At 44.1% G+C, this 24353-nt stretch overlaps 2 protein-coding genes across 5 annotated transcripts in view; one reads left to right on the forward strand and one right to left on the reverse strand.

The window, feature by feature from the left end:
* The window catches only part of rpl32 (ribosomal protein L32), a 251962-nt gene that overhangs the window by 48692 nt on the left and 178917 nt on the right, over positions 1 to 24353 (forward strand). The window lies entirely within an intron of this gene.
* The window catches only part of LOC143736229 (interferon-induced very large GTPase 1-like), a 77115-nt gene that overhangs the window by 8537 nt on the left and 44225 nt on the right, over positions 1 to 24353 (reverse strand). The window contains exons 1-5 of one of the 4 annotated variants that reach the window (XM_077226920.1): positions 21507 to 21681; positions 14231 to 14397; positions 14031 to 14122; positions 13320 to 13931; positions 3363 to 3430 (exon numbers count right to left, since the gene is read on the reverse strand). In XM_077226920.1, coding sequence (XP_077083035.1) covers positions 3363 to 3430; positions 13320 to 13767 — 516 coding nt within the window. In that variant the 5' untranslated portion in view covers positions 13768 to 13931; positions 14031 to 14122; positions 14231 to 14397; positions 21507 to 21681. Of the gene's footprint in view, positions 1 to 3362; positions 3431 to 13319; positions 13932 to 14030; positions 14123 to 14230; positions 14398 to 21506; positions 21682 to 24353 lie in introns of those variants that run through there. The other 3 variants (XM_077226921.1, XM_077226924.1, XM_077226922.1) reach the window with 3 other exon arrangements.

Below are 24353 nucleotides of genomic sequence, written 5' to 3' on the forward strand. Positions count from 1 at the left end.
CACCCTCAGGGCTGATGATGTATCCTAAGAACGTGGTGGAGGTCTGATGGAACTCACACTTCTCGATCTTGGCATAAAGCTGGTGTTGAATGAGGCGTTCTAGGACCGCTCGGACGTGTTGGATGTGTTCCTTCAGGGTGTTGGAATAAATCAAGATGTCGTCAATGTAGACGATGACTGTACGATGGAGCATGTCTCGAAAGACGTCGTTGATGAAAGATTGGAACACGGCAGGACTGTTAGACAGCCCGAACGGCATAACCTGATATTCGTAGTGCCCTGTGCACGTGGAAAAGGCTGTTTTCCACTCGTCCCCCTCGCGAATGCGGATGAGATTGTACGCACAGCGCAAGTCGAGTTTGGTGTAGAACTTGGCCGTGCGGAGTATTTCCAGGGCTGCTGGTACCAGAGGGAGCGGATAGTGGAATTTGATGGTCTGATCATTGAGAGCCCGATAATCAATACAAGGTCGCAGACCGCCGTCTTTTTTTTTGACAAAGAAGAAGCCAGCTGATGCTGGAGATGTTGAGGATCGGATGAAGCCCGGGAGGCGTGGAGCCTGGAACCAGATCGATGGCACAGTCGCTGTTGCGGTGCGGGGGAAGTTTGGAGGCCTTCACCTTACTGAAGGCTACGGCTAGGTCATGGTATTCGGTTGGAAGGTGAACTGAGTCAGTCCCCTCCTGGGGAACAGTGATGTTTCGAACGGGTAGAGGAGTCACAGAGGCGAGACAGGTGGAGCAGCAGGATTTACTCCAGTGGATGATTTGACCGGTTCCCCACCGAATGTGTGGATCGTGCTTGCGGAGCCAGGGTAGACCCAGAATGACTGGTGTGTAAGAAGTTTGAAGAACGAAGAACTGAATGGTTTCAGTGTGAAGAGCTCCTGTCCGCATGTGGATGTGCTGGGTGATATGGGTTACTCGACCTGAGCCTAGTGGTCTTCCATCGATGGCCTCGACTGTGAGACAAGAGTAACAACGGGTTAGAGCAATGTTGTTTCGTTGAACAAAGTCTTGTGACATAAAGTTCCCGGCAGCGCCGGAGTCAATCAAGGCATGGGTGATAATTTGACGATCATTCACTGTGAGTACAAGAGACACAGATATGCAAGAGTCAGGGTTAGGGGTTTCAGCAGGGAAACTCACCGGTCGTAGATTTTTCAGTGGAGGACGTATGGGACAGTTGATGCGGAAATGACCCGCCTCGCCACAATACAAACACAGGTTTTGACACCTCCGTCGTTCCTTTTCTTCCAGAGTTAAGCGAGAGGTGTTTATCTGCATGGGTTCAACGTGGTCAGCGGATGCGTGGGTAGAGAATCTAGGAGGAACCACAGGGCGTGAGGTAAATACAGGACGATGATTCATACGGCGAGATCGGATGAGGTTGTCGATTTGGATAGCCAGATGAATAAACTGATCCAGTTCTCTCCCCTCATCACGGCAGGCTAATTCAGCTTGTAACTCATGACTCAATCCCCTTCGGAACATCACCTTTAATGAATCGTTGGTCCAATCCGTCTGCGCGGCGAGGGTTCTGAAAGTGAGCGCATATTCGGCGGCCGTGGAACGACCCTGGGTGAGTTCAAGAAGTCGGTCGCCTGCTCCTTTGCCCTCTTTAGAATGCTCAAAAACCTCTCGAAACTGTTGAAGGAATGTCTCGAAGGTGGGAAAAGCTGTACCATCCGCTCGCCATACTGCCGTAATCCAGTCAAATGCTCTTCCGGTTAATAGAGAACAAACAAAGGCGATCTTACTGGTTTCGGTGGAATAGAGCATGGGTTGCTGGGCAATGACGAGTGTGCATTGCAGGATAAAGCCTTTGCATCTCCCTGGGTCTCCATCAAACCTCTCGGGAAGTGCGAGGCGAGGGTGCGCACTCATAGAGGACTGGCCTTCAGCGGCACGGGGAGCTGGTTGTGGTATTTGCTGTGGAGAAGGGTTGGGAGCGGGGCTTTGCATGGTTTGAATGGCTTTCACCAATTCCTCAGTTACCGATGTGAGACGGTTGAGTTGGTGGTGATGAGTGGCGAGTTGATCCGCTTGGGCAGCGAACGCTGCGGTGAGTGCAGACATCGTTGCTGAACCTTGTTGTGGCGAAGTCTTCTGTGATGAATCACCAGAGGCAGTCAGGTCCATTTGCAACGTATTTATTAAGAAGAGAAGTAAGCAGGAAAAGGGTCAGACACCGGCAAGATCAGCAATGGAGAATGGGCTCACACTTATCAAATCCAGGCGAGGGGTCAGGGCTGGCAGCGAGCAGAAGAGAAGTCCAGGGACGAAGCAGAGGGTCGAGAGACAGGCAGCAGACAACGGGATAATCAGATCAGCGGAGGTCAAACACAGGTAGGCAGAGATACAGGGATAAACGCTCAGAATGTTCACAGAGGAAACGAGACTTTGCACTGTATGAGAAGTGAATGGGGCTTATATGCAGGTAGATAACAGGGTGCAGGTGTGTGAGTGATCAGTGGTGGCAGGTGTGTGAGTAATCAGTCCAGGAGTGATGTGTGAGAAAGTCAATACTCGGGTGATGGTGGCCTCTGGTGGCCAGTGAGGGATGTAGTGGGTTCTGAGAGTGTGACAAATACACTGTCTGTTGTATAAAGGCAGACCTGACACATATACAATAATGCAGTTTCTGTAATTCCATCTGATGTTAGTGTTTTTATGACATTGTGCTATGACTGACTAAATCTTCCTGCTAGACGAGAACATATGTTAGTGTTTTGAAAAATTACTTGATTTTGAGACATGTTTGCAGTGTTTTGGTAGACAGTGTATTGTTGCTAGTGTATTTCTGTATTGTTTTTTGAAAATTAGTGTTGGATTTTAGTTTACAATGTGTGATTTTGAGCATGAAATTAACTGTTTTGCCAATTGTGTGTTGTAGGTGTGTTGGTGCGTTAAGAGTTTAGGAAATTTGTTAAAAGTATTGGAAAAATTGTCATAGCGATTGTAAAAAACTGTAGTACAACCAGTAATTGTTGGAAAGAAACATTCATGCTCGTTAGCAAACTGTGTGCACATGATTAGCTGTCTTTGGAAAGTAGTGCACATGACACTTAAAATGTGCAAAATCATATATTTAAGTTTAATATGGAAGTGTTTTTTTATAAAGGCAGAATATCTAAAAGGTTTGCTGAGAAAATGTGACAAAATATGACTCTTTGCAATGCATGTATCAGTAAATCAATAAATAACTCATACCATAAAAGGTCAAGAGAAACTATGAAAAGGAAGGAATGATAATAAGGGACCACTTATTAAAGAAACACTTTCATAAGCTTTATGTCTACATCCACGTAATTCTTTCTAACTACTGCTCCTTTACTATTTTTACACTAACTCAACACTTACCCCATATCTCTCTCTTGTCTCTGTTGCCGAGGTGTAGTCGATATTCTTTTCAATAATTGTGGTTTCATCTTGTGACAGAACAGAAAAGGTTACAGAAATATTAAAATGACACTGAGATTTTAAGTTGAAGCAAATCCGTCCTCTAAAAATAATTTCCTTTTTTGTTAAAAACTGATATGACTATACAGTTTTCTTAATCTTCAACATCATTTTTAACTTAAAAAATACTAGTGTAATTTAGGATGATAAGTTAGACTTATATAGTCTAATTTAACAAAACATAACGCCAACATATTGGAGTCTATAACAGTCTCTTTTTTGTTGTAGCTTTTTGCCTTTTTTGGTTTTATTATCTCCAGGTGTTTTCTCTTTAAAGCCTTCACGGTGTAATATGTTTGTTTGGTCAAGTCTGTTCATTGATTTTGGAAGTTCTTGGTTCCCTTTTGAAACAATCTCTCACATTGCGTGAAACACGCTTTGGGGTAAAATACGTTTTTAAAAGCCTGATTTATTAACGTTTGTGCAGCTGCACAAAACTATGGGATTTCGGCCTGCCAAAACAGATGGGTCTGACTGCCTATAAGTAGGTGCCGAATGCCATATCATCAGAATCTTTCTCCTTCAGCCCGAAGATCATCTCCTTGCTGACTCCGAAGAAGACAGAAGCCTCTCTACTTGCTGTCGAAGCAAGCCAGCTGCAGAGGATTAACGTCGCCTTGCAGCTCACGGCTCGCATCTGACTCAGCCCTCACTGCAAGAGCATAAGTCTCGCCTCGCTACGCTAAAGAAAGCATCTCTGCCCCTAGTTCTCCACCATGCTCTCCTTCTCAGTAGCCTTGAAGGACGAAACAATGGAGTTGCAGGGCTGAGCAGACGGGACTAAGTGAACTCACGCCTGTCCATATCCCACGTGCCTCACTCTCTCTGCAGCAAAGGGGATTCCACAGTGCTCTTCACTTGTGAAGACCAGCACCCTCGTCTGGTACAGGTGTTTTAGTCTATTTTAATAGTTCCAAGAAAGAACACCCTACTGCCTAAGGAACCAGGTGATGTTAAGGGCCTGGCCTGAACTTGTCATAAACTTGATTTGGAGTGGTCGGCCCTGGAAGTGCCTGTCCACAGCCGCTTTAACAAATAGTTCCTGCAGCCGGGGTGCCATCAGCGAGCCCCCTGCCCCCTGCCCTGTCAATCTGGATCCGCTCTGGATCCAAACTTCTACACGCTATAGATGAGTCTGGACCAGAGCCTGCTGCTTTCAAGGAGCTGCACAGCACAACTGACCTCACTCTGTGAGCTACTAAAACAGGCCTAGGCTATTTGCTGTATGATTGCCTGTTTAGTGGTGCTCAAAGCGCCACCTATGGTTAAGCTTGGAGATCAAGGACGATGACAAGACAGCCCTCCTTGACTCCCCTGTCTATCCCACGGGCCTATTTGGTTCTGCACAGCTTTGCTGAGCTTTTCACAGCAGCCTAGAAAGAGTTGCAGGCTATGTGCCACTTCCTACTTAAGACAGGCGAGTTCTTCTGTGGTCATCAGTTCCGTGCCCCCGTACAGCGAACTGCCACCTGAAAAACTCAGACCCCTTGCCGCCCAGCTTCAGGCATGGGAAACCATCCTTGGCATTTCAGGCTGGGTTCTGCAGAATATAACATTAGGCTACTCGCTTCAATTTGCTCACAGGCCACCCCACGTCAGAGAGCAGTAAGTCAGGCTTTTACACCCGCCATTCCCTTGTTCCAAAGAAAGACCTCAGGCTCCTGAATCATGCATTAATGAAGCATTCAGGATGGTGACTTTGAAGCAGATCCTCATGCAAATTTGCCCATGGGACTGGTTCTTATCTGTGAATCTGAAAGATGCGTACTTTCTAATTCAAATAGCCTATCAGTACAGACCATTCTTTAGATTTACAATCGAGGGGGTGGCTTACCAACCTACAGTTCTCCCATTCGACTCCAAAACTTTTACCAAATGTATGGACGCGGCTTTTTTCTCTCTGAGACAGGCGGAAATCCGTGACATGAACTACCTCGTTGACTGGCTAGTGTTAGTCCGGTTGGAGCATAAGCTCTGTGCTCAGAGGTCGCTGCTCCTCAATCACCTGGAGCATCTAGGGTGCTAGTTGATCTAGTTGATCTAGGATCAACTCAGCCAAGAGCTGCCTGTCTCCCAGCAGGCGAGTCGCTCACTGAATATTCACTAACTAGCGTTGTCTTTCAAAATAGGGGCTTTCCTTCCCCTCAGAGTTTTCCAGAGGTTGCTGGGCCTGATGGCAGCCACCTCCTCTGTGGTACCATTGGGCCTGCTCCACAGCCCCTTCAGTACTGGTTAAAAGCCAGAGTTCCATCCCACGCTTGGCTTCAGGGAAGTGTTCACTTCAAGGTGGACCGTCGCTCTGTCACAGCTGTGGCCCCTTTTGGGACCTTCACCTATTTCAGGCAGGCATTAAATTGGGACAGACACCCAGGAGGAAGGTTGTCACAACCGATACCTCCAACTCGAGTTGGGGAGCTCTGTGAGATGGCAGGCCGACGTTTGGCTCCTAGTCCAGCCTGGAGCAATACCTGCATATCAACTGCCTCAAAATGATGGTGGTTTTCCTGGCTCTCAAAACCTCCCTGTAATCCCTTGGAGGGGCACCATGTCCTCGTCCATTCAGACAACATGGCAGTGGTGGCCTTCATAAATAACCAGAGAGGCCTCAGGTCGTGCTCCTTTTTACAAGATGGAGAGACCTCTCCTCCCATGGGCATGGTGCAACCTCTTCGCATCAGAAGACAACTCTTATTGCCCAACATTTTTCTCAAAGGAACAGGATGCGCTGGCCCAGGACTGTCCAAAAGCTCTCCTGTATGCTTTCCCCTGATCTCTCTGCTCCCTCAGGCCATCAGACGAATCAGGGAGACCAGATACTCAGTCCTCCCAGTGGCTCCACTCTGGCCAAACCAGTCGTGGTTCCACAAGCTGATACAGCTGTCATCAACAGCTCCGTGACCGAGTCCGCTGAGGAAAGACCTTCTCTCTCAGGCGACAGGGTCCCCTTTGACATCCCCAATCCAGCTCGAGAGCCTACATGTGTGGTCCTCGACGGGAGCCTTTGCAGCTCCATGTGAGTGTGCCCAACACTATAGTGGAGGGCAGAAGACCGTCTATAAGACGCCTCTATACCCTTAAGTGGTCTTCTCCGGCTGGTGTGCTGTCCGAAATGAAGACCCATCCTCTTGTGGCACAATATGGTTGTCTTCGCATCATCCAGGTGGATGCTGCACATTCTATCCCTGGTTCCACCTGACAAAGTGTCGAGGTGTCCATGAGCAAGACACCTAACCCACCTGGATGGCGCCTTGCATGGCTGATACCGCAGTCGGTGTATGAATAGGTGTATGTGAGGCAATATGTAAAGCGATTTGGTGGCCATGGGTCTGTTAAAGTGCTATATAAATGCAGTCCATTTTACCCAGAAAAGCGCTATATAAATGTAAGAAATTATTATTATTATTATTATTATTGTGAGGTATCGACCATTCTGTCCTTTTTACAGGAGCTACTGGACAAGAGGCAAACCGCTTCCTAAATCAAAGTATATGTGGCTCTTGGCTAGCCAATGTGTAAGAAGAAACACTTTTGTTTTTGCCCCCATTTTTCATGAGCTGAACTCAACGATCTAAGACTTTTTCTATGTAATCAAAAGGCCTATTTCTCTCAAATATTGTTCACAAATCTGTCTAAATCTGTGTTAGTGAACACTTCTCCTTTGCCAAGATAATCCATCCAGTATCTGGTGTGACCGCCATTTGCCTAACGCAGTGCCACACATCTCCTTTGCATAGAATTGATCAGGTTGTTGATTGTGGCCTGTGGAATGTTGGTCCACTCCTCTTCAATGGCTGTGCGAAGTTGCTGGATATTGGCCGGCCCCGGAACACGCTGTCGTATACGACATACACTCACCTAAAGGATTATTAGGAACACCATACTAATACTGTGTTTCACCCCCTTTCGCCTTCAGAACTGCCTTAATTCTACGTGGTATTGATTCAACAAGGTGCTGAAAGCATTCTTTAGAAATGTTGGCCCATATTGATAGGATAGCATCTTGCAGTTGATGGAGATTTGTGGGATGCACATCCAGGGCACGAAGCTCCCGTTCCACCACATCCCAAAGATGCTCTTTTGGGTTGAGATCTGGTGACTGTAGGGGCCATTTTCATGTTCAAGAAACCAATTTGAAATGATTCGAGCTTCGTGACATGGTGCATTATCCTGCTGGAAGTAGCCATCAGAGGATGGGTACATGGTGGCCATAAAGGGATGGACATGGTCAGAAACAATGCTCAGGTAGGCGGTGGCATTTAACCCCCTGGAGTCGGATAGTCTCGCTTTTTTTCTTATCAGTGCAAAAGAAACGTCTATGGTTACGAATGTAACCCTCGTTCCCTGAGTAGGGAACGGAGACGTTACGTCGGATGACGACGAAATGGGGTTTCGCTTAGAAAGCCTATCAACTTCGAGTATTAAAAAACGAGCCAATGGCAAAGAAATGCCATGGGTCTGCGGAATTTGCATGGCGTAACTCCGCCCCACCTCGTGGGTATAAAAGGAGGAAGCCGGCAACATGCAGATATGTTTCTTCGCTGAGGAGCCAAGACTGAGCTCAGGCGATCCCCGCTGTACAGCGGAAAGTGGCAGGCAGACGTAACGTCTCTGTTCCCTACTCAGGGAACGAGGGTTACATACGTAACCATAGACGTTCCCTTTCATTGTCACTCCGAGTTACGTCGGATGACGACGAAACGGGGTTACCAGTCTAATCACGCCACCTTCTCAGCTGTCTTTCAGTGCCCTGCATAAATCGAGGTCCCTGTCGAAGACTGGACGAAGTACTCCATTTATCACAGGAATACCAAAGTACACTGGGAAACATATCCCAAGCTGGGGGAAGTATGCAATTAATGCCAACCCGGAGGTGGGGAACTTAGAGAATACACATATGACCTGAAGGAAACATATGGAGAACACTGGGGTGTCCAGCTGCAGGTGGAATATTTCAACCCCAGGGGTGGCAAGGTGGCTTGCCAAGGGAAAGACACACGCTCAGAGAGGCTTACAGTGGAATACAAATGTGGGGGTCGCTCAGGGGAGGGACCATGCACACAGAAGGCACCTAGCCGACGCGCAGGCAATAGACACTGGCGCCGACGTCAGGAGTGCTGGAGGAGCTCAGGGCTTTCGGGGAAGTTCACCTGAGGAGAATATAGCACGTACCATGGAGTGGAATGGCGAGCAAGCGAAGACACCTGAGCGGGTCCGGTACTAGCTGTACTAGATGTCTGTTAGCGAGGCGCCATGCGCTAGAGCCCAAGAGGACGCCACACTCCGGGTGGAGTGGGCAGTCACACCAAGGGGGCACGGTCGACCTTGCTGCTGGTATGCCAAAGCAATGGCGTCCACTGTCCAGTGAGACAACCTTTGCTTGGAGAGAGCCTTTCCCTTCAACTTCCCACCATAACAGACAAAGAGCTGGTCTGAGGTCCTGAAACACTGCGTTCTGTCTACATAGGCGCGGAGAGCGCGTACTGGACAGAGCAGTGCCTAGGCTGGGTCTGCCTCCTCCGGGGGCAGAGCTTGCAGGTTCACCACCTTGTCCCGAAAGGGAGTGGTAGGAACCTTGGGCACATATCCAGGCCATGAGAAATAAGGTTCTTCCTCAGAGGGATCGGCCAGGGAGGTGCTGTCATGAGGAGTACTAGTTCGGGGAACCAGGTCCGGTTGGGGCAGTAAGGGGCAACCAGAATGACCTGCTCCTCGTCCTCCCTGACCTTGCGCAAGGTCTGCGCAAGAAGGCTCACTGGGGGAAATGCATACTTGCGGCCCTGCGGCCAGCTGTGCGCCAGAGCATCCGTGCCGAGCGTGCCCCCGGTCAGATAATAAAACTGGGCGCAATGGGTCGAGTCGTGAGAGGCAAACAGATCTATCTGTTCGTCCACCAACTGGTCCCAAAAATTCTAGGCAACAACACTCATTAGTCAAAAGTTTTGTGGACACATATTTAGTATGTGTTTTGTGGCCTTATTTCAAACACTTTTTCACACAAGTTTTAGTTTTTTCAATAACCACGCATAAACATTATTCTCTAAAAAATACAAACATGTACATACATGTTGCTCACATATTACGGTAGCCCCGTTTGTGCTATATAGAGTGAATTTACACCTTTGCCATTAACATGTTTATAAATAACTGAAAAAAGCACAAATGTCAGAGCATGTCAGAACACCTCAAGGACACCTAAAAACCCCTTAGACATCAGAGGGTTCAACGATGCCCAATTGGCACTAAGGGGCCTAAAGTGTGCCAAGAAAACATCCCCCACACCATTACACCTCCACCACCAGCCTGCACAGTGGTAACAAGGCATGATGGATCCATGTGCTTATTCTGTTTACGCCAAATTCTGACTCTACCATCTGAATGTCTCAACAGAAATTGAGACTCATCAGACCAGGCAACATTTTTCCAGTCTTCAACTGTCCAATTTTGGTGAGCTCTTGCAAATTGTATCCTCTTTTTCCTATTTGTAGTGGAGATGAGTGGTACCCGGTGGGGTCTTCTGCTGTTGTAGTCCATCCGCCTCAAGGTTGTGCGTGTAGTGGCTTCACAAATGCTTTGCTGCATACCTCGGTTGTAACGAGTGGTTATTTCAGTCAAAGTTGCTCTTCTATCAGCTTGAATCAGTCGGCCCATTCTCCTCTGACCTCTAGCATAAACAAGGCATTTTCACCCACAGGACTGCCGCATACTGGATGTTTTTCCCTTTTCACACCATTCTTTGTAAACCCTAGAAATGGTTGTGCGTGAAAATCCCAGTAACTGAGCAGATTGTGAAATACTCAGGCCAGCACCAACAACCATGCCACGCTCAAAATTGCTTAAATCACCTTTCTTTTGGAGTTTGGAGTTCAGGAGATTGTCTTGACCAGGACCACACCCCTAAATGCATTGAAGCAACTGCCATGTGATTGGTTGATTAGATAATTGCATTCATGAGAAATTGAACAGGTGTTCCTAATAATCCTTTAGGTGAGTGTATATAGAAATAATATATATATATATATATTTCTATATAATAATATGTAGAAATTAGCGCTGTTTCCGATTCATGTACTTTACATCGTCTTGGGACGCTGTGAGGGATAATAATAGCTTCATAATAATAATATTCTTGAATAATTTACCTCAGAAGAAGTGCTGGTTTCAGTTTCATTTCGAGGAGCAACGGATCCAGAAGAGGATTGTGAATAGTAAGTTCTTTTTTGTTAAGTTCTTTATTCTAATCGCGATATGGAATTGTGTCTGTAAACCGATTTGATTTTATATATGATAAAACCTATGACTGTGTACTCAAAATTCTGTCATATATATTTGGATTATATTGTTTACTATATTCTAAATAAACTACAAACAAAATATATTTATTTTGTCCTCACATCCTTTCTTGTAGTTCCCTCTCACATCATGACTGAAAAGCTCATTATGCATTGTCATTATGTGAATCACAGCATTATCCACGCATTTTACCTGTCTTAACAAAAGTGTCTTACAAAATCGACATCAATATATTGATTTATTTTAATGTGAATGAGTAGGCAGCATGATTTTCACATTGTTTTGAAGCAAAAACTCTAGACTACAACATCCATTAGTCAAAAGTCTTGTGGACACATTTTTAGTATATGTTCCCTTTCGAGAACGTTTACTTCATATTGCATAGCTATACACAGTGGGAAAACTACTTTTCTCAAGAATATTGAAGCCATTTCTTTAAAATCCCTCGTGGAGAACATGCCCAGTCCCCGCATGATTTCTCCCTGAACAACTTTCTCCCAGATCTTGGCGGGATACCTCGTCCTGGTCCGCACGGACAACATGTCTGTGGTTTCCTACATAAATCGCCAGGGCGGCCTCAGATCGGCCAGCCTGGATGCGATGGACAGACTCCTACTCATTTGGGCACATGCCAACTTGCGCTCGCTAAGGGCGGTGCACGTACCAAGCATTCTGAACCAGGGCGCGGATATGTTATCCAGAGACAATATCCCCCCAGGGGTTTGGTCTCTCCACCCTCAGATGGTTCACATGATATGGAGCACATTCGGCAAGGCAGAGGTCAACCTCTTCGCCTCAGAAGACAATGCTCACAGCCCAATATTCTTTTCAAAGAAGGAAGCACTGGCCCACAAATGGCCCAGCCGCCCCCTTTATGCGTTCCCTCCGGTCTCGATGCTCCCAGAGGTCTTCGACCGGATTAGGGAGAGCAAGCGCTCAGTCCTCCTCATAGCCCCACTCTGGAGATCCAAAATTTGGTTTCCAGACTTGGCGAAACTGCTGAAGGCAGCTCCCTCGACTATACCACTGAGGAAGGACCTCCTTACGCAGGCGAATGGGTCAATCTGGCACCCGCGCCCAGATCTGTGGGCCCTACATGTATGGCCCCTCAATGGGTACCCAGGGACCTCCCAGAGGGAGTCAAAAATACCATGATTGAAGCTAGAGCATCGTCTACCAGACGCCACTTTGCTCTCAAGTGGTCAGTGTTCGCAAGCTGGTGTGCAGCACGAAATGTAGACCCACACGTTTGTGAAGTACCTCTGGTACTTTCCTCTCTTCAGGAGCTGCTGGACGCGGTCAGGACCCCCTCCACGCTCAAAGTATATGTGGCTTTTCACGCCCCTGTGGCTGGCCATCCCATGAGGAAAAGTGACCTGGTCATTTGTTTCCTCAAGGGGGCCAGGAGACTCAACCTGCCTCGACCCCCCTCTGTTCCTTCTTGGGACCTACCCATGGTGCTTAGGGCCCTTAGGGGATCCCCGCTTGAGCCACTCCAGATGGCAGACCTTATAACGCTTTCACTAAAAACCGCACTCCTGCTAGTGCTGGCGTCAAAAGAGTAAGCGACCTGCAAGCGCTTTCCCTAAGCGCAGCATGCCTTGAGTTGTGCTCAGACCAAGACACGGCTATATTCCTAAGGTGCTCTCAACACAGTACAGAGCCCAGGTCAAAACCCCTCTTCCCCCGTCGGAAGATAATAATTTGAATGTAGTCTGCCCTGTCAGGGCTCTCAGAATCTATCTGGAGCGCTCTGCCACATTCAGACAGTCGGAACAGCTCTTTGTGTGTTTTGGTGGCCGTACTAAAGGTCTGCCGGTCACAAAACAGAGACTTTCTAGATGGATAGTAGCCTCCTCATGGGCTTGGTCCAGTGGTGTACCAATTCAAGACATCTGTGCGGCAGCAGACTGGTCCTCACCGTCAGGATGTGATCCCTGCCGCCTCGCCATAGGTTTGTGCAGTTGCTGCAGCACAGCCAATGAGCGAGCTAGATGCTCTGCTCTGTGCTCGCTGTGCAGCTGCCCTGCATTTTAAAATAATGGCTTCAATTTTCTAGAGAAAAGGAGTTTTCCCACTACGTATAGCTATGCAATACTCATTCCCTACTCTCAGGGAACCGAAGTTACGCTATTAACTGAGTACGTTTTGTGGCCTTATTTCAGAGACTTACATTTTTTGTTTTTTCAACAACCATTCACAAACGTTATCCTCTCAAAAATACAAACATGTACATACATGTTGCTCACATATTATTGTAGCCCTGTTCGTGCTGAATAGTGTAATGACACTTTTGCCATTATTATGTTTATAAGAAACTGAAAAAAGCTCAAATGTCAGGGCATCAAAACATCTCAAGAGCCCCAAAAACACGTTGGAGCCCTAAGTTTTCTTTGTTTTTGATTGTCTTTGTTTTTATTTTCTTAAAAGTTGAATTTAGCATCTGAATCTTGGCTTAACTGAGTTTCAGTTACAAGTAGTAAATCATGAATAGAAGTGTTTGAGTCAGAGGCAAAAAACATGTCAGAAAACCAACATAACTCAATGAAACCAAATCTTTGTTCCTACCACTTTGACATGTCCTGTCTTGCACATCTTCTCTCTTGCTTAACGCAGTGTTGTACATCTCACTTGTATAGCACCTCTGTTCATTATCAATAAACAGATGCTCAATCCTGTCCATCAGGTCTCTCATCTCTGACTGTTTGGTCATGTTCTTGCTGCAGGTATGATATCTTCCACCGCATTTCTTCAGCAGCCGCTCCAGAGCAGAGTTTTTCTTCAGATCGTCTATTATAGAGTCAGACTCTTCTTCGCTCTCATAGGTGAAGAGAATCATCACAAACTGAAGAACTCGGACACCAAATACTCTCTGAAGCCACTTAATACCCATCTTATCAGCATCTGTTAGCTGACCCAGTCGCACAACAAAGATGAAGGAGATTATTTTATTTTCACTCACTAGTTGACCAGTGAGGGGATCCAGGTCAAGTGCAGTCTCATGTAAGCCAATCATGTTGATCACTGAGAATCGATGTCATGATATCTTCATCTCCAAAGGAACAATCCTTGATAATGCTACATGTTCAATATTTGATTCCGTTTCTCCAAGAAGAATATTGTCATGTTGAAACTGGACTGCCACAGAGTTTCCAAATAACAAAATGGACAGATTGTGATCTAGAATAAACAAAAGATTCTCAGATTCATCAATGTGCTGCAACATAAGAACAATTATCATTCAGTAATGCAAATAATCATATATTTTTGTTTTCTTACCCATACTGCTGAGCGATGAATCAACTGAGTCAGACAGTCGAGGTGCTCATCAAGTTTGGATATGCTTCTTTATTCTACAGGCTGTTATTATACTGAAAAAGATAGTGTAATTTAATTTTCATAATTTTAGGTGTAAGAGCATGTGTATATAACATTATTTAATTTCTATTTAAAGTCTAACATAATTTATATATGTTCACCATCTGAGGGATGTTGGAGTTATGAAGTCATGACTCTAGAGACTTGTGGACTCTTCCTGCTTACATTATATGCACGTACAGGTTAAGATCCAGTTGAACAGGATTTGCAGTTTACTAAAACATAGTCCGATGTTTTGTAAATCACATGGTCTCTTTTCTAAGAGCACCTGACAAACAAAGTGAATTTGGTAAATCCCAGCCCCATGTAACTGCCTCTTTATTAAATAAAATAAAAATAAAAATATTAATAGACACTCATTATGTGTTCTGAACCAGCAAACTCAAGTTATAAAGCAATAAAAGAGCTTGATTGGTTTCACATGCGTCATCTGTCCTGAATCTCCTGAGTCCCAAAGGGCACATAAAAGCTGCTCCTGTGTTACATGACATGTCAGAAAGTGAAAATGTTTGTTCCATTTTGTGATTGTACACAGTTTTACACATTACTGCATATCTAAGAGATTTTTAAACAAATCACTAATGTTTTTGTGAAATATTTGTAAGATTTAACTATAAAAAAGCAATAGTACATTATGACTTGCCATGTTTTATTGTTTAATGATGATTAATAACATTTATAACGTAATAACGATTTTAATAACGATGATTAATAACATGCTGTTATGGTTTACTTATGGAATTTGACACCTACATACCGAAATGTTCAATATTAACTTTCATGTAATAAAGTTAATCAATATTGAAACTTTATTATCTGAGGAAAGTTGACTTTGGTGAACACTGGTGAACACCGGGAGCAATGCAAATTTACCTGTTATGGTGACATCACTCAATACTGCTAGTGTGATAATTTACCTGGCAGGAATGTACTTTTTCTTACAGCATAAAGTGGTTAAGTAACTTAAAGGGGGCAAAAACGTCAAAAACATACTCAGTTACTAACATAACCTTGGTTCTCTGAGACTAAGGAACGAGTTTTGCGTATGAGAAGGGCTTGCTTTGAATCTCAGATTAGAAATTTTGTCAATAAAAAATCTCAAGAAGCTTTCACATAACTCATTAGAGGCACCAGACATTGTATTTAGCAGAGGATTTACAACAGAGTTTATAACAGAGAATAAGACCTTTGGTCTAGAGTAATTTGCCATAATCAAGTCAGAAATATGTAGCTTTAGCCGACTTTACAGCATTCTGATAAGCCGATAAACTGTCTTTAAACAACTAGAATGAAATATGTAGCTTGTCCTTTTTCCATTTACGCTCTGGAATAGGACCGAGACAATGTTACATCTGCAGTAGTGGAATGAGAAAGGCAGGGAAGAGTAACATCGGCTTGTGGCCAAAGAGCATTAAATCCGATATAACATTACCCCCCTCCACCCTCCTCCCTGAAAATGTACAGTCAGTTGGAACCAATTCAGAAAAGGGGGTTAGATGACTGACCTTATTCCAGGATTCAGTGATGAACATTAAATCCAAACTATGAGAGAAGAAGTCGTTGAGCAGGAAGGTTTTGTTCACCACGGATCGAGCATTGAAAGTTGTCTTATAAGTTGTTTTCTGAACATAAATGTTCAACAGTCATTTCTCAATATGTAACCTTGTCTGTTCTTGTGAACTTGTGAACCGCCATCAATCACTGCCCAAGTATTGTTCTAATTCAAAGTGCACATCTAGCTAAGTACAGTTCAAATTCCTTGATGTATTCTTGCTCCACCCCTTTTATCACTATATGAACCTAGTATGTCTGAATTCATAGTATTCATAAATCAGTAGGCAAAATAATTCAGATTCTGAATTGGGCATCTAATCTGCAATATCCCAAGAGGCCACAGTAAAGGAGTTGTGAACGGCAGTGAAGTGACACAACTGATGCTGTAGGTGACATGACAGTGACAACATGGCAGAAGTAGCGTGTGTCTGAATTTAATTTATATTACACACATTCATAATATAGAACTGTCTTTTTTTAACAGTTGTGAAGCAAGTTTCGAAACAAATGTAGTTCCTACAACGGTATGTGATTTGGAACGCAGCCCAAGTCCAATTCCTGAAATCTCAAACTGCTTTCCACACTCACATATTTTAAACCAGAAACAAAATCTAACATGAACTGTCCCATCAAAGTTATTTCCTATGGTCAAATTAGCAAGTGTTAAAAAAGCTTGTATTTCAGGCAGGACCAGCCAATGCACATAGGCTATGCAGCCCTAAGCATGCGTTTCAGGGGCCGTATTCACAAAGAATTTTAAGGCTAAAAGTAGCTCCTAACTGGCGAATTTAGGAGCAACTCCTAAAAATAATGGGCATGTCACTCCTAACTTTAGGACTCCTAATTTTTTTCACTAAGAGTAATTCACGAAGCATTTTAGCCCTAAAAGTAGCACCTAAGTCTGGGACAGCTTAAAAGAAGTCGAGAGGACTCCTAACTCACTAAGACCTATTCACAAAGGATTGTAGCGCATACCACCGCCTCTCGCAGTCGTCCGGGGTCCGCGACACAAGCGGGAATGCTGGATTGATCTGCAAACAAATCCTCTCCCATGTCTCATGCTTAGTTTTACTTGATATCCCAGTGTCGAATTCCCTTATATATATATATATATTTTTTTTTTTTTTTCAGCACCAACTGGGCTCAGCAGCAGTAACTGATCCTGCGTCCAGTTGGGCTTTCTTTTCCGTTTTGGCGAGTTCATAATCCACCGTCATTCAACTATTACATTACTTCAATAGGAGCAACATTTACTTGCTTTAAGTAGTCTATTTAGGCTATGGAAGCTTGTTTCCGCCACAGAATGAAAAATGAAAAAGGTAATTGCGACTTTTTATCTCACAATTGCGAATTTATTTCTCACAATTCTGACTTCATATCTCGCAATTGTGAGATAAAAAGTCGCAATTCTTTTTTTAAATTTTTATTCAGTGGCGGAAACAAGCTTCCATACTAATAGGATGTCAATTAACCAAGCAAGTGTTAATGCAAGTGTCGTTTTTCATTATTAGGCAAGTGGCGGTTTCTTTAGGGTATTAGGCTACCTTAATTTAATTTAATTGAATTCACCACTTTTCTCTTTCTCTCTGCCTTTTTAGAATTACACTTCACTGGAGCCTGCACAAACATATCATTATATATGCATTTCGATGACATTATTATTATTATTTTGTGTAGGACACATATTTAGATGTAGTAATTCCATGATTTGTTGCGTCTGTGTTATGTTCTGCATGATGACCCTGTCATCTAACAACCAATCACCGTGATTCTTGCGAGGAAACTCGTGCATGAGAATTGACGTCATCCATAGCAACGAAGACTCACTCTTAGTTTAGGAGTTGTCATTTTTCCTTACTAAGAGTAGGTCTGAAAGGCGTTGTGAATAACTTTTAAGAGAAAACTCCTAGCTAAAATATTTTAGTGTGATTTAGGAGTACTCCTAGTGGTAAAATAAAATTCTTTGTGAATAAGGCCCCTGGACACTAAGTGTTTTTATGACAGCCGGAGCTTCTAACGGTAATTGTGGTGATGCCTGATTTATGAAGGTAGTGCCTATTTGAAAATTTGCTCTGACATTTTCGAAGGTGTGAGGTGCCGAGAGCAGTTACTTTGGCAAATACTTGCCAAATACTTTTTTTTGCTGGCTCTAATGTCTCAGTAGTGCTTGGGTAAATCTAACGACAATCTTTGGCCTCATGAATCTATTATTTGTTTGAAAATAAACAAAACAAACAAACAAAACAAAACAAACTAAATAAAAATGTGTGTTTACATACAGTAATATATGTGTGTGTAGCCTACTGTGTATAATTATTTTGTATATATAAATACACACATATCCATGTAGAAATATGTATATTTATATATAATATAAATTATGTATACAGTATATAAATATATATGCAGTATATACATGCAAATGTTTCTTAAATATATACATGCATATGTGTGACATCCCAACCAAAAAGTCATTTCAGGGAGGTATCCCGAAACACTGAGCTGATTAATTCGGTTCGGGAGAAGAGATAAAAGCCCGCACACAGTGACAATTGATGACTTATCGAAACATGCCAATCAGGATGCTCTCTGTCTTCCGCTTCATGAGGCACACACGCACATTAGCACATACGCGCAAGGTCTCTCGCTCCCTCTCTGCCGTGCACGCGGTACTCTGGGTGCTTCTCAATTCTTATTTGTAATAATAATAATAATAATAATAATAATAATTTGTTACATTTATATAGCGCTTTTCTGGGATCTCAAAGCGCTTTACATAGAAGGGGGAATCTCCTCAACCACCACCAATGTGCAGCATCCACCTGGATGATGCGACGGCAGCCATATTGCGCCAGAACGCCCACCAAACACCAGCTTACTGGTGGAGAGGAGACAGTGATGAAGCCAATCAGTATATGGGGATGATTAGGAGGCCATGATGGACAGGGGCCAAGGGGCAAATTTGGCCAGGATGCCGGGGTTACACCCCTACTCTTTATCGAAGGACATCCTGGGATTTTTAATGACCACAGAGAGTCAGGACCTCGGTTTAACGTCTCATCCGAAGGACAGTGCTCTTTGACAGTATATTGTCCCCGTCACTACACTGGGGCGTTAGGACCCACACAGACCACAGGGTGAGCGCCCCCTGCTGGCCTCACTAATATTCTCTTCCAGAAGCAACCTGATTTTCTCAGGAGGTCTCCCAGTCCCATCCAGGTACTAACCAGGCTCAGCCCTGCTTAGCTTCAGTGGGCAACCAGTCTTGGGCTACAGGGTGATGTGGCTGCTTTGTGCATCCTCGTTTCCTTTCCTCGCTTCCTTTCCTCGCGTCTCAGCTCCTCCCCCTGTAGGATGCAAGGGAAGGACGCAAGGAAAGAAAATGAGGACGGAGGAATCGAATGAAAGCTTTTTATACATTGGAATACTTGATCACTCGAGCGTCACTTCACAGCGTCATCAGCAGCGCTCAAAGGATCTGCCCTTATGTTGTTGAAGTTTGTTTATTTAAGAAATTCATAATAAATAATAATAAAGCAAGATACCCTGTTGAAATATGAGATGTGTGGTTTATATAAACTGCAAAGGTAAAGTATAAATTAAAATGTTTGTGACCGATATGAAGGGGGAGGAGAATTTATACGTGCTTCACGTTTACTCAATAAAACAAATCCGCATAGGATACACCTGTGTATCCTCACTCATGACTCCTCTGGAAGCCTCCTCACTCCACGACTCCTCGCGGTGCAATTAGAGAATTGAGATGTCCTTTAAGATGGCTGAGCTTGATTGGTTTCTGGGTCATAGGATGGAGGACAGAGGAGCGAGGAGGCGATGATTGAGAAGCACCCCCAGTCTCGCATGCGCGCTTTTTGATTTGATTTCGATCTCGATCCATTTGATTTGATTTCGATCCATAAGCTTGTGATTCAATTTGATTCAATATTGTTTCAGTTGGATGTATATCAGGTCGCAGTGGCGGTTCTACATTGAATTACACACTGGGTGAGATCACCTTTGAGCCCCCCTCCCTATAGGAACTATAGGCCTGTATTTATATGAATTATTGTGAATAAATTCGAGGTGTGACTGACTTTAGCCCACTAATTCCATTAGAGTATTGCTATACAGTGGATCCCGCGACCCCCCCCCCCCCCCCCCCATGTCCGACCCAGCGGTGAACTGTCTCCCGCGCCACACACCCCCCCCCGTCCCCCCCCCCCCCCTTTCCCCTTCTACACAGCTTCTGTGCACGGGACCTTCTCACCAAGCAGGGGGCGCCAATTTGCCAATTCCCCACACAGTGAAATGATAGATAATAGAAAACCGCTTCACAGCGCAAAGGATTATTTTTTTAACTGCTCGTGCCGCCCACCCATTTGTCATAAAAAAATGCTGCCCAGGGTGGGTGCCCGGTTCGCCCGTGCCTAAAATTGGCCTAGTAAATGCAGGGCTTAGTTTGTAATTTGATCTGGCACCTCCGAATTCCTGGGAAGGAGACCAGAGATCTTGATTTTTTTTTTTTTTTTTTTTTGAATGGATGTCAATGGAGGAGAGGCTTCACTTCTCATGGCATTTCTCCTTCATTTATCTGCAAACAGTGATTATCCATCTCACACCTCTGACATCAAGGCTGTAATGTTATTGGTTATCAAGGCACACGTGATCCAAGTTGGCCATTAAGCTTTCACCAATACTAGACCCACAGACCCTTGTATCTCCTAATAAGACCATCTCTGCTGCTGTTCAATTTACAGAATGACCAGACTTGCGTCATCCCGTTCTCGGGAGCTCACACTGAAACAAACTTGCCAAATCTTTAATGTTACAGCACTACAACTCATATCCTACACAGAGAAATATATCTCTTAATAGCTATTGGCTGACCACAAAGATTTTAGATCATCATTTTGTTTTTAACTCTTTCCACACCCATTTTTTTTTAAATTGCAAGCCACTTTTGTCATCATTTTCACAAAATGTTCATGGCCCCCAGAATATTTTGTTGTATGAATATATGAATATTATTCAATTTACCAAAAGAAAGAACAGTCTCTGCTTTTAAACAACAACAACAAAACTTTTTATTCTGGCTTCATGCATTCTTTTTTTATCAACACTTTTTTATAAAAATGACATTTTGAGCAAAAAGCTGAAAAAAAAATAGCATTTTTGTCAAATACTTTGTCTGGCTCGGATTCAGAACAATGATCAAAACATAGATGGAGTAGATCGAGTCCATCAACACCCCCAAATATTCACAGTCCTATAGCTCGTCCTGGGTCGACATTAACATTAAGCAGTTTTGATTTATTTACTGTTGAATGTTTGATGATTGCGTTAGCTTACATGTGCGTAAGCAATGCTACTTCACCTGTGTTTTGATCAGGAGATTCTGCAGCTACTCTTTTCACTCTACAGACTATCACACTTATTACATGGCAAAAAAAAAAAATGAAAAAATGAAATATTGTTTTAAGGCGAGACACGGCAGGCAAAAACATCATTTTTTTTTACACTGGTCAATTTTGAGATTTTTGGATATTTGTCTTCAATAACATGTCTTCTTTCAGACTTGTGGTTAATAGTAGTTACTAGATTGTTAATAAACTTTTTCAGTAGTTCTCTGGGAAGCATTAAAAAATAGTAGTTATTGATTAGTCAATAGTGAAATACCACTTTCATCTGTGCGCTATTACTTACTAGTTCGTTAATCAGAGTTTCTTGTTAGTTAATAATAGTTACTAGATTGTTAATATTGTGTTACTCATTGGTTCTTGTGTAGTTATTCATTAACGAAGGAACCGTATTCTAAAGTGTTACCCTGAACACTTCTGCCATGGCACGCCAGTCCTCCATGCATGGTACAGGCAGGTACTCAGGTAGCAGGGCATCCCAGATGGCAGCTGACACCTCTTTCACCACTCTTCCCACAGTGCAGCGGCCCACCCTGTAGTTGCTCGATATTGTCCTGAACGAATCCCTTGTTGCAAGGTATCTGTGAAGATATGAAGATATATTAATTACAATTGCATGTAGACAAGAAATAGAAATTAACACAAAAAACTGCCTAGTGCTAGGCCTAGACGGTGGACTTGCGCTCAGTTTTTATTTTTTTGAGCGGCTGCGGACGAATTCTTTTTACACACACACACACACACACACACACACACACACAATATTACGTATCAATCTGCACGTAAGTTGTAAAAAACGTAATTTAACATATAAATAACGCTTTTTAATTAACCCACTTAAATCGTTTTTTACAAATAAATGACTAAATGCTAAAAATTAATAAATGTTAATGAACTGCATGTAGTATATTCAGGTAGTACACATTAACCAGTATATGTAATCACTGTTTTAGATATCACACGTTAGCCTATTGGCTTCATAAGAAAATTTGAAAACAAAAATGTAGTGGTCCTAACATGATCATACACTAGTTACTCATTGAAATACCATATTCACGTTGAGTAGCTATTAATTAAACAATGTTGCTTTAAAATCATATTGAGTGAACGTCCACTACTCAATTAAACTAGTATTGAAAATAAAGCTATGTATTCCGATCAGCCAGCAATAATTATTCGATAACTGTATTATTTACGTGCAGTTGCCTACCGTAGACAAATAGCAAGGCGCTGAGCAGGACCAATTGCCTGACGAAAAAAGGTGTTCGTCTTGGCAATCCGGGGTCCCACTCGCGCCAGCAGCTCGTCGAACAGCTCCTTGGACAGCCTGAAATGTTCCCTGAACATGTCATGGTCAAGTCGGAGCTCCATCACAAGGCAGTGATACTCCCCACACTCCCGCCGGGCAACTTCACTCCGGATAGGCTGAACCCAATGGCGACGACGTGGCTTCTTCCTCCGGAGGTAGAGCAGTGCAACTATAATGATCCTTCTTTGTTTTTGATTCATGACTGCTCAAAGAAATCCGAACATCACTTCTTCTAACAAATGTTTTAAATACACAACATTCCCCCGCTGGCTCAAAACCACGACCATAGCGGTTATCTTGAGGAACGCCCATCAACATACAAATTTGGGGAGGCGTCGCGACACCACGCGACTGTCGTGTCGGACAAGTGGATCTCTACCAACAGTCACGGTACTGATCCACTTTTGCGACACGTCTGAAGCGCGGTGTCGCACGCCTCTCCACATTTGTAAGTTGATGGGCGTTCCTCAAGTTTACCGCTATGGGCATGGTTTTGACCCAGCGGCCAGTCTAGAACAAAGGCCCCTCCAGAGACTACTTCTACTGGATAGACACGTTGCGTTTGACGGATTCATTTGCATAAAGATGGGCATCGGCCAGCTTTTTGACGCGCAGCATTTTTCCAAATGAAGCGCCGCCTTCCCGGGATGCTTTGCGGCCACGTTAAAGTCAAGTGACGTCACCCATAGGAATAAAGTGGAGTGCAGCGCGACTGAAGTGTCGCACGGACAAGTGGATCAGTACCGTCAATGCAAAGACGCGTTACGCGCGTAAAAAATTCCTGCGGCGCGGTAGATACGAATTCGCCTCATTCGCGCGTCGAGTTCGCGCGAATGGCTCGAATAGCGCGAATTGAGCATCTGACGCGTTCCGCGCGAATGATTTATTTAGTGCTTTTTGTGCATTCACGCATTTGACGCGAATTCGCGTCTGCCGCCCGAGTTGAAAAATCTGAACTTCTGGGTCAAATTCGCAGCGTTAACCAATCACGAGCCAGCATGCTGCTGTCACGTGGTGAAGTAAATATTTTACCACATAAAAACTTGATTTTAATATATGAGACGTTCATTTTGTATGCTATTTATTCCATATCTAATCTAGATTATATGAAACATTATTATTATTCTAATGTAAAGAGAACCAACATACTTTAGTGCAAGACCATAGTTCGTGTCTGTGTTGTGTGAGGGAAAAAAAACACAGGACAGTTTAATCACTTTTGTAGTAGCCTAGGCTGGCTCCATTTATCATCAAAACAAAAATAAATTACAGATTAGGTGGGTGAGGGCGAGGGCAAGGGTGATCCTCGCTCCGATGCGGGACAGCAGGTCATTGAACTGGGCGCGGGACAGGCGGAAGTACCGCTGAAAGCAGCCATCATCCAGGCGCAGCTCCTGGAGCAAATGGTGAAACTCGCCGAACTGCGTTCGCCTCCGAAGGGTCTGGTAGACCCAAATATGACGATGATGATCTCTACGCCGCTGTTCTGCTCTCCAGAGCAAATACAGAGCGGTGACTCTCTCGATAAATGACCCATCAACAAAAGACATTTTGTAAAAAGATGGCCGCCAACGGGGTTCGAAACTTTTGAAACTTTCGCCTCTGACGCGCGTAAATTTCGCTTCAAACTTGTTTTTACGCGCGTCAGTTTCACTCTTGTAGCGCGAATTAACACAAAGTGGTCAAGCGTCAAACTAGACGCGGTAGACGCGAATTTGACGCGCTATTCGCGTTCGGTGTGAACGCACAGTTAAGGCCTCATTATGCTTCTGCGTCAACTCCACGGCGTAGCTACGCTGTCACTCCTACGGCGTCGTTGCTGTTTTATGGTTCTGCGTCAGGTTGAGTTGCATCGCGGTGCATCTGACCAATCACAGCCCTTGTGGTCTGCGTCGCCTCGACGCGTAGTTAAAATTTTTTGGAGGTGCACGTCGAGCTATGCCG

This window comes from Siphateles boraxobius, unplaced genomic scaffold (genome assembly GCF_051911475.1).
Source record: "Siphateles boraxobius isolate OS27281-9 unplaced genomic scaffold, OSU_SipBor_1 13, whole genome shotgun sequence".
NCBI lineage: Eukaryota > Metazoa > Chordata > Actinopteri > Cypriniformes > Leuciscidae > Siphateles > Siphateles boraxobius.